General features: G+C 44.5%; 1 protein-coding gene across 2 annotated transcripts; it reads left to right on the forward strand.

The window, feature by feature from the left end:
- Positions 1-2,567: 2,567 nt before the first annotated feature.
- On the forward strand, positions 2,568-9,720 carry rgs17 (regulator of G protein signaling 17). Of its 2 annotated transcripts, XM_067236805.1 has the most exons (6): positions 2,568-2,703; positions 4,030-4,355; positions 6,407-6,537; positions 8,776-8,820; positions 9,082-9,313; positions 9,532-9,720. In XM_067236805.1, the coding sequence occupies exons 2-6, from the start codon at positions 4,353-4,355 to the stop codon at positions 9,718-9,720; spliced, it is 600 nt and encodes a 199-aa protein (XP_067092906.1). In that variant the 5' UTR covers positions 2,568-2,703; positions 4,030-4,352. The 2 variants fall into 2 exon arrangements, with proteins under 2 accessions (XP_067092906.1, XP_067092907.1); XM_067236806.1 differs by lacking the exons at positions 2,568-2,703; positions 4,030-4,355 and adding an exon at positions 5,423-5,434.
- The last annotated feature ends 462 nt before the right edge of the window (positions 9,721-10,182 follow it).

Below are 10,182 nucleotides of genomic sequence, written 5' to 3' on the forward strand. Positions count from 1 at the left end.
CTGTCCTTAGATGATGTACATCACTGTAGCAAATCTGCTCCTCTTGCCTCTTTGTCCCTGCCTAGGCTGATTTGAGCATGTACTTAAACAAGCTGGGGGGAAGGTTCTGGGGGATGGCAGATGTGATAATTAGCTGCTGATTGTAATTGTAATTGAGGAGAGGGGATGATTGATTTAAGTTTGTCTGGGAGGGGGGAGGGGGGGCAGAGAGAGGCAGAGAGAGAAATAGGGAGGTGTGGGTGAATGTAGAGGAGGAGGTAGAGGGAAGTTGGAGGTGGGTTGGAAGTGGTAATGGATAGTGGTAAGGTAATTAAACGTTCCTTATTGTACTCGCATGCCGGGTAGATCTGTATCCATGGAAACCGCCGGTCAGATGACTCAATTCTGATTGCTGCTGTGGCAGTTGGAAACACTACAGATTTGGAACAGACCTTCTGGACCTGGGGTATAGACCTTCCAGAATAGGTCATCACAACTGGATAATATAGATATTGGACAATGTGGTAAGTAACAGTATGAATAGTATAATATACAGAATATACTGTATACTCTTAAAAAAACGATAAATAAAACAAAGCACAAGATCCATGCTCAAAAACACAACAAAGTGCAGAATAATTGGGCTTTGTAATCAAAAGATATTGAAAAGCTTGGAGGCACAAAACGTTGCACTGCTATTACAATCTGTTCAAATGATCATCCTCTCAAAACACATTCACTTACAGTAATGATAGACTGATGTTGCCACCTGGGTCAGTAAACAGCTGTGGGGAACAATCTTCCCATTACAGTATAAGAGCCTCCATTCTTACAAACAGGACTCGTCATGACAACAAAAGGGGCGAACAGTAATCCTAAATGATAGCATGTTTATTCACAGGCAAAAACCTTTTACTTTACTATTTTTATATAACTGGTCATCGAAAGTACCTGAAAAATGTGTAGGATATTCACAGCATGTGTGTGTTGTGTGTGTGCATGTATGTACAGGAGTGAGAGAAAGAGATAAAGGGAGAAAAAGAGAGAAAGAGAAAGAGAGAGAAAGAGAGAGACCTGAAAGGCCACACCAAAGAGATGTATCTTCTTTTCAGTTAAATTTTCATCAATCAACGCTATAATAACAAAACTGTGTGAAATGTATTTATTTGAGACTGAAAGACGGTTCAGTTGGTTCAATTGATCAAAGAAACAAGGAAATGAAATTTAAAATAAAGATTGTATTCATCTTATCTGTTTTAAGAGGATATGTCAAGTACCTCACAGTACTTGACATATACTTCTGGTGATAACTCATCATGCTGGGCCATAAAATCGGTGTCCTCCATAGTTGGGGCTGTGCTTCTCTGGTAAACAGTGCACCAAGGGTAAGTGACCTTCAAATGAAGCCACATACACTGTTTTTGGGTAAACATCATTATAAATGTTTATATGGGCAAGGAAAATTCAGGATGAAACGATGAATGGCTCCATGGTATCTTGCAAACAAACTCATCTGTTCATCATTCTAAAATAAGAATTATTCCAGATGCAGAGACATCGAAAGTGTCTTATAGAATGGGAGTGTCATAGTGCATCTGGCATGAACCTAATATTATGAACTGCTTAAATGGATTGTGATAACCCAAAGTAATAGGTTTTCTTGAACCAACACCAGAGACTTCTCTGTCTCAATAGTGTTTCCCCAGAAAAGAATGGAGGGCAGCAGGGTTTTGGGGCCCTCTAGTGGAAAAATAGGTCTTGAACATTGACTGAACATGACCAGCACCCACCCTCACTCGTTGAAAGTGGAATGCTCAAACAAAACAAAAAACAAATGAAGATATAAAATTCAGCTTGACAGACCTGGCCTATGTTGTAATCCACAATGCAGGTGCTCCTCATTTTAATAAATTTAAAGAATCAATTTATTTAAATAAACCTTCCCCCAATACATTGTTTGTGGACTTGGAGAGAGTGAACATGTCAGTGCAGAGAAGTATTCATGTAACCTGAGTCTCGCACTGATATCAGGAAAAATGCCTTTTTTTTTTTTTTTTTTGCCATGTTTGGAACATACCATTGACGAAACCGTTTTTAACACATTTTGGCACCATCAAGAAAGACTCCTAATGATTATGCCATGAAACTGGAGGTTTAGTATGCCTTCCTTGAAATAGGGAACCTCTGCTGGGTACAGTTTCCAGTAGGAAACTACTGGAACTCGTACTTCTACACGCATTAGGTCTATAGGTTTGCTATAGGTAAGCTCGTCAATGGGAAATATATTGAAATAGCAGCATTGTTTACTAAATAGTTAACACCGCATGGTTCTCACTTTTAAAATGTCTTGATTTAAAAGCTTTGTTTGTCAAAAGTTTTAACTAGCTTGTAATTAACCCATGATAGTGACACCGATGCAGGGGGAAAACATGGTCACCATAAGCGTGATGAATTTTCCTTATTATTTCTGTGGATATCAATAAAGCAACTGGCTCCCACTGCAGCCTCTGGCCAGCGCGAGGCGAGCTGACAGTGACAGCACGCCTGCGCAGTGTATCCACGGGCTCGCCGTCGGTGGGTGCTGAAGTTGGGCGGATGGAAGAAAAGCAGCGCCGATGGAGATTAAACATCGGGATGCAGATTTATGATGCGATTAGACAAGCATCAACATTAAAACACATTTAAAGTTAACACTATTGGGAACTGACAGGCAGAAATAAAAGGGTAAGATGCAGAATATTCTTTATTCGTGCCATTACAAATGCCCCACTAGCTATCTTGTTAGCACTAGCATGCTAGCTTCAGCTGCCGCCTCCTCTTCGTAGCGAGATAACGGTCTTGGTCGGTCGGCAATTGAAAAGTGGGTGTTATTTGTTTTTTGCACATTGTTGATGCGACAGCAGGGCTCTCATTGCTTCCTTGATGTTTAGTATCACAACTGGGTGTTCTATAAATCGGAATAGGCTTTTCTTTGCAAGCTACCTGCAATTACTTGGTTCATCAGATGCTTAGAAGGCGAAGCCCAGCTGCAAGAGACCATGCAAAACACGCCAGGCAACAGCAGCAGCAGGAAAGGGCAGCTAGCTGAATGAGAACAAGACTGTAGTGTAGCTAGTTAATGACATACGGTTTGCACAGGCCTCTAACATGGCAATGAGCTGCAGTAGCTACATGTCACAACGTAATGGTATTGCTTTATGCATTTTGCCATTAATATCAGCTAAGTTTGACTAATTAATTAATTTAGCAGCTGACATGATCATCCACTAGCTAGCGGAGCTTGTTTGGAGCCCAACGCCTGACTTCAATGAGATAAAACCCAATATCCCGGGAAATTCGTCTTGGATCCAGTAGCAGATTTTTGGGTTCCGGTGTAAATGATCTAGGATCCAATACTACCCAACACCAGCCTATCACTATTTTATGGATATTAATCTAGAGCTAGCTCACTTGCTTCTGTTTAATGCTTCACGGATATAAAAACGGCCACTTAAGTGAAGTGACATTGCCCTGATATCAGTTGACTGATTTTTTTAGATGGTCAAGGTAGCATCATGTGTTTTTTTTAGGCACGTTGTTTTTGCCTTCTGTCTTACTTATACTTTATCGTAGGCCAGTTATACAGCAATAATATGATATTACTTATATAATTTATGTTGATGTATGATAATTATTGTCACATATGGCACTATTATGTGATGGATTATGGCAATTTCCCAGCATTGAATTCCTGACTGAATTGGTTTCCATCATTAGTTGTGTAGGTCTGCTAATCAAAACAATTGATAAGTCATTTTCAATGTATGTTATATGTTATAATTTAACCTATACCTTCAGCATTAAGCTATTTAACAATAAATATGTTTGCCAGTGTTTTCAATGGGTACTGAAGTAATTACATAATTAATAGATATGCATTGGTCAGCATCATGTAACTTTGCCACTCTGACCGTGAAATTCGTTTTCTGATCTAAGTTTCCATCTAGGATAGTGTGTTGGCTGTGTGCTGTAGGCCCATTTCTGTAAAAAGTCTTCTTGTTTCTGTTTCAGATGTTGTTTTTCTGCTCACCATTTGCTCAACTCAAACACAAATGGTCCTCTCACTAAGTCCCTCCTGAGCTCCACTGCAGCCCCAGCGGAGAGAGAGAGATAAGGACAAGGGAGAGAGAGAGAAAAGAGAGAAGGAGAGAGTAGGAGAACGAGAGACCTGTCCTTCTCAGACTGCGTCTCAGGGATGGTGAGAACACCGTCCTGTAGTGGCCAGTCTGCTTACCTCTCCTGCACCAACCAACCAGCCAGCCTCTATAGTCAACCTCTCACAACAAAACCATGACTTCTCTGTTCAATCAGATAGTGGAGACTCTCTAATTCACATGGTATGTCCACAGTCCTCTATCGTGTGTATATTTCCAGTCAATACCAACACAAATTTGTGGTAGATTACCTTAGGCCGGTGGCCCTGGTTCATCGGCCATTCAGGTCTTTCACCTTGAGGAAACGTAGTCAAATAGTTGACTGACTGACTGAAACAAAAATGTATGGCGACATTACAGAGTTGATATGCTAATTTGAATCACATCTCATAAGCTGGAGACCATGTTAGATAAGAGTATTGTGGAGTAGACCTTCCCTTCAAGTGCTCCACTGGTCCACGTTAGACATTCTCTTAAAGAGGTAGCAACACATGGGACTTCCAAGCACTAATGTTTCCAACCCGATGGTAAATAAATGTGTAGTATTAGGTTCAGTAACCGATTAGGCCTAATCAAAAGTAGTGTTGTTCTTCATTCACTTACTCTGTCTATTATGGTACAGTGTATTTAACAAAAGATATTCTGAGATTCAATGTATTCTTATGGCCCAGTTGGAGAAAACAAAATGATCTATTGTTGGAGTTGTTACCTCTAATAAAAGAGGTTCTATAAGCGGGTTTGGTTGTCCTTGGGTAGGAACCCTTTGTCACGGTTATTTTTGAAACCCAACCGGTTATTGCACTGTGTTCCAATGGGGTTTTGTACACTGACGTCAGAGGAACGCTCTGTAGTTCTAGGTTCTGATAAGAGTACAGGGATGGCCCGGTATGGCCATCCATGACTGGAGTATGGAGAAAGGTCTGAAGTGTGTTTGTGTTTCCACACAGAGCCCTCACGTATTTGCATGTCTTTTCAGGCCGCAGCCTCCTCCCTCAGCCAGAACAAAGGTGTCCCTTACTGGGTTTTGCATCCATGTGCATGTTTTCCACTGTTCTCCTGCCTCTGGATACTCTGGTACTGAATAACTGATACTCAAGTACTCTGCTCTGGTTTTGCATATGTGTCTGATGCCAGTGGCCTGTGTGGACAGTGACACTGAGCCAGACTTACTCAGATGGGGAACTGCAGTGCCACTGAACGCATTCTTAGGACTAGCCTACAGTACATGCAGGAGGAACCCAGGTTGAAAAATGACTGTGGAGGTAAGATTGTTAGGCTCTCTGTTTGAAGACAGATAGTAGAGAAGGTGTACTGAACGTAATAGACCTGCTTCAAAGATTAGCCGACCAGTATTTAGGGACTTTGTAAGGGTGATATGATGCTGATTAACCCTATTTCAAGAATAACGGGACCTCGATTTTCTGATCGTACGGTCGAGGAGATGTTACAGTGCAATCAGACTGGATTGTCTGTCTTAGAAATGTAGATGGCCATTTTGAAGGGTGAACCAGGCCTTTATTTTTGTTATTGGATGTTGATGGTAAAGCTGATTTTTGTTTGCTCAGCAGCTGTTACCCTCAGTGTGGCTCTACACTCTTATCTAAGCAGTCTAAGAGGGTCAGTGAGTGTCATCTTCTCTGAGCATTGCGGTATTCCTTTCATATAGAGCCTATTTAAGATAGACTTTCACTAAAAACAGATAGACACTGTTAAGCTGATGTGTGTGTGTGGGTGTCTTGCTCATTCACTGCTGAGATTTGGCTTTGGACCAGAAAAGGCCATCACTAGGAAGGGAATCCTCTATCTCTTTCTTTCTCTTTTTCCTCTTTCTGTCTGTTTGTCTTTGTTTTCTTGTTTTTCATGGCAAAGTTGTAGTGATTTTCAAACCTGACCTACACATGAGTGAATACAGTTAAGGTCAACTGTGGGCAGCAGGGCCAGACTGACCCTCAATCCTAGATCTGGCCTGTGACTCTTCTATTTATTTATGCATTACTGTAATATGTCCCTTTAACTTTGGAGTTGAAATGTTCATAGCACTCACACACACACTCTACTCAGTTGTAAATGTGTATTTTTCTCAAAGTAAATAATACCGTGATTGCATTGAAGGTATTTGTGTTTGGTGTGTTCTCATCCAGCGATAGCTCACAAAGGCATCTGCAATAGCTGCAATTGTTGATAGTTGATAACTAGTTATAACCTGTGTGTGTATGTGTGTGTGTGCCTTCTAGCTCCGCAGTGTAAGTGGAGTTGAGATGAGGAAACGGCAGCAGGCCCACATCGAAGGCCCCCCCCAGGCGTCCGGACAGCCCAGGCCCAATACCTGCTGCCTCTGCTGGTGTGGCTGCTGCAAATGTCTCTGGTAGGTCACAGCTCGTTGTTCTGGTTCTGGAAGGCTACGTAGGTCCTGTGTTCTCTCCTGAATGCGGGAGAACACCTAGAGCCAACAGTGGTGAACAGGTGAAGGTGAAAGTTCATCTCATTGTATAATAAAATGCTGATATATATCATTTTGGCATAACAATGAAAGAATCCTCTCAAAAAGGGTTCAAAAGGGTTCCTTTTGAACGCTGGTTCAACCAAGAAATGGTTCTTTCTAACTAGATAAATAAGGTTCTTCTGTTGTTGCTTGTTTCTAAGTCGAAGCCTTTTTGGGTCTGCTTACTTGGAGGTACCTAAATTACAATTCTTACTTATTTCTGGTCGCTTGTCGTTTCTCTGTTTCCATTGCATCCCTTACTGGCAATGTGCAACTTTTATCAACTCAAGAAATCCTGATCAGCCGCTGATATGTGTGACGTTAAAATGTTTTGTTGGGCTTTTTCAATGTGATTATGTTTGAATGCAAAACTCGACAATATAACGGCTTCCAATTTGCATATGATGCAGAGATTACATTGATAAGACTTCCTGTTGAATTGCGTCAGAGTTGGTGAGTCATTGTCTACACAAGACGGCAGACTTGGTTGTATCCGGTTGGAGTTGCTACTATTGTCTAAACTCCTAAGTGTGATGCTTTGTGTGTCACTAACTCAGACTCAAAGGCACTCGTCCAACTTAGATTATCTGGTGCTTCAGCACTAATAGTTCTGGAGATAACGACAATATTGAAAGGGCCACAGCCAAGCAGGACAAGCCTTGTGCTTGTGCTTCTCCAGCCTCCCTTGCCCCCCCTAGGCGCTCCAGCCCTCCCCCTGCCCCCCTGCCCCCCTACACGTCCACCTCCCTTTCCCCCTCCACGTTTTTTTGGCTTCCACTGCCTCCCTCCCGCTCCCTTTCAGCCCCCTCGCCTCCTCGTCCTCCCTCAGCTTCCACCCTACTCTTTCACAGCATCCCCCTCTGCCCCCCCCCCTGCTTGGGGGTGGCCTTATCTAGTCAAGGAGCAGCTATTTCCATCATCACATCACATGCAAAACAGCTGTGAAGAACATGCTGTATATTTAGAGCATTGGGTGCATGCAGGGAGCCCGTGGCTGACTAGCCCATTACTCTGACACAATGGACACTTTGATGGAGATGCAAGGAGGAAGTGAATATTCGCCACTGTGGCGTCCAAAATAGACTCCTCAATAAGACTGGTCATGTGTGGTCACAGATAAACATACTGTGGATTTACTACAGTTGATGCTACTTGGGGTGACCGACGGCTTGCATGGCTCAGTCAAGGCTCATTTGTGATCCGCAAGATGAACTGTGTGGTTCTGCTTAACCAAGTAGTCTTTTTTGTCCGATAACAACGAGGCCCGATCACATAGCTGTCCTCTGGTGGCCTCTCTTCTCCAGCAGCTTGGTCAACATGGTCCAGACACGTGGATCCTCTGCAAGGAGTTTAATCATTAGACTAAAGAGCAGATCTGGCTCTATCAGGCCCAACAGACCCGGGCCTCAGTACAAGCTAGATCAGGAGTCCGTTCTTCTCACTGGGCCTCTTAAGCTCTCTGGTGGTGTGAAGGACAAAGGCAGTGTCAGATCAGTGTGAGATTCCAAGAGAACTATGTGTGTGTGTGTGTGTGTCTGTGAGTATGTGTGTGTGTGTTTGTGTGTGGTTTATGGGGTACGTGGTAGCAAGAGAATGGTAGTAGAGATCATTGTGGTCTGCCAGGATCAGGTCACTGCTGAAGAAGGAAGAGAGATGGGAAAAGGAGGTCAGTTAGCTAGTCAGGCCCAAGGCTGGGAGCACATGAGTGCTGGAGCAGAGGCGTCACACACAACACGGCATAACATGGCTAGAAGTAGCATGGCGTAGCATAGCATAGCACAGCATAGCATAGCATAGCATAGTGGACCTCAATAGACATGAGTCCGTCAGGTGTTTTCAAAGCTCGGTGGCAGAGTGAACGTCCAGGGCAAGTTGAGCACTGACTAACTCAACTTGTTTTTTGTTGTTAAAGAAGTATTTTGGGGCATTTTTTACGCTGGACAGTTTGTTGGTGAAGTGTCGCATGGAAGGCAGGGAGCGAGAGAGGGGAAGACACACAGCAAAGGGGCCATGTCTGGGTTTGAACCCAGGCCGCTACCAGGGGCGCCTTGTGGTTCTTTAAAGAAGGTGGCCTGTGCTGTCATGTTCCAGCCGTAATGATTCCTGTGTGTCCTGTTGCAGGACTGAGGACCGGAGGATGGACAGTATCGAAGCCACAGAGGAGCAGTAAGTCCCAGCTCCTCTCCCTGTGTTCGTGTGAGAGCACAAAGCTTCTTTTGATTGGCCGACCATGCTGTCACTCACTGGTTCAGTACAGTGGGCTGTCTGAGTTATGGCTTGGTTGAGTCTCACCATGTGCTTGTTGTCACGGAAACATAATGGAAGTGTATGCATTACAATGCAACTCAAAGCAGATTACCCAAATACGAACAGAAGTTAATTTAGTTCATGTTTTTTTTGTTTGTGTGTGTGTTTCTATGCGCCCAGGAACCCTAGTCTAGAAGAGCTGGTGTCCTGGGCGCGGAGCTTTGAGATGATGATGCGTTCGTCCGAGGGGCGGGAGCTGTTCAGTGAGTTCCTGCGTTCCGAGTACAGCGAGGAGAACCTGCTGTTCTGGCTGGCCTGCGAGGATCTGAAGAAGGAGACCAACCCCACAGCTGTGGAAGAAAAGGCCAGGATCATTTATGAGGACTACGTCTCCATTCTGTCCCCTAAAGAGGTACAGGATGTGGATTAGGGACGAGGGAAAGGATGGATGGTTAGATGGATGGATGGATGAATACATAGAGAGATGGATAGATGGATGCATGGATAAAGACAAGGACCATGGAAAAAGTGAATGAGGGCGTAAGGGAGTGAATGGATCAATGTACCCGGAGTGAACATTTCAGCACTTTGCGGTTTCTTAATGTGAGAGCCTGCCGTTCGTCCCCCCAGGTCAGCCTGGACTCTCGGGTCCGAGAAGGCATCAACCAGACCCTGGCCGAGCCCAGCAACCTCATGTACGAGGAGGCTCAGCTTCAGATCTACACCCTGATGCACCGCGACTCCTTCCCCCGCTTCCTCAACTCCTCCGTCTACAGAGACCTGCTGGACGGCCGGAGACGCTCCTGCCTGGACACTTAAAGGCACGCCACAGCGACCCTGCCCCCCCCACCCCCCAACCACCCTCCGAGACGACTACTTCTGCTACCGCCCCCCCCCCCCCCCCCCCCCTCCGAGGGAGCCGCCGGAGCCGGGTTTGCTCTCTCCTTTTATTGAAAAGACATGGAGAGAAAAAAACGAGAGAGAAAGAGTGGATGGTGGAAGCAGTGGTCCAGTGTGTGCTGGCCTGTCTGTCTGTCTGGTGGGCTCTGCTGGCCTTCCTCTGTCTGTCTGTATGACTGTGTGGACCGGGACCAGACCGCCATCCCCCTCAGGCTACTGGGACAAAGAGATGGACAAACCCACTACTTCTGTACTGTATACAGCTCTCCTCCTCTCTCTCCTCTCTCTCTTTCTCTATATATCTCTCTGTCTCTCTGCCATTCTTTCTCAGATATCTACTCCATGCCTCAGGCTGAAGTTGTTAGTTTTTTTTTCCAGTAG

Source organism: Osmerus mordax, chromosome 5, assembly GCF_038355195.1.
Source record: "Osmerus mordax isolate fOsmMor3 chromosome 5, fOsmMor3.pri, whole genome shotgun sequence".
Lineage (NCBI taxonomy): Eukaryota > Metazoa > Chordata > Actinopteri > Osmeriformes > Osmeridae > Osmerus > Osmerus mordax.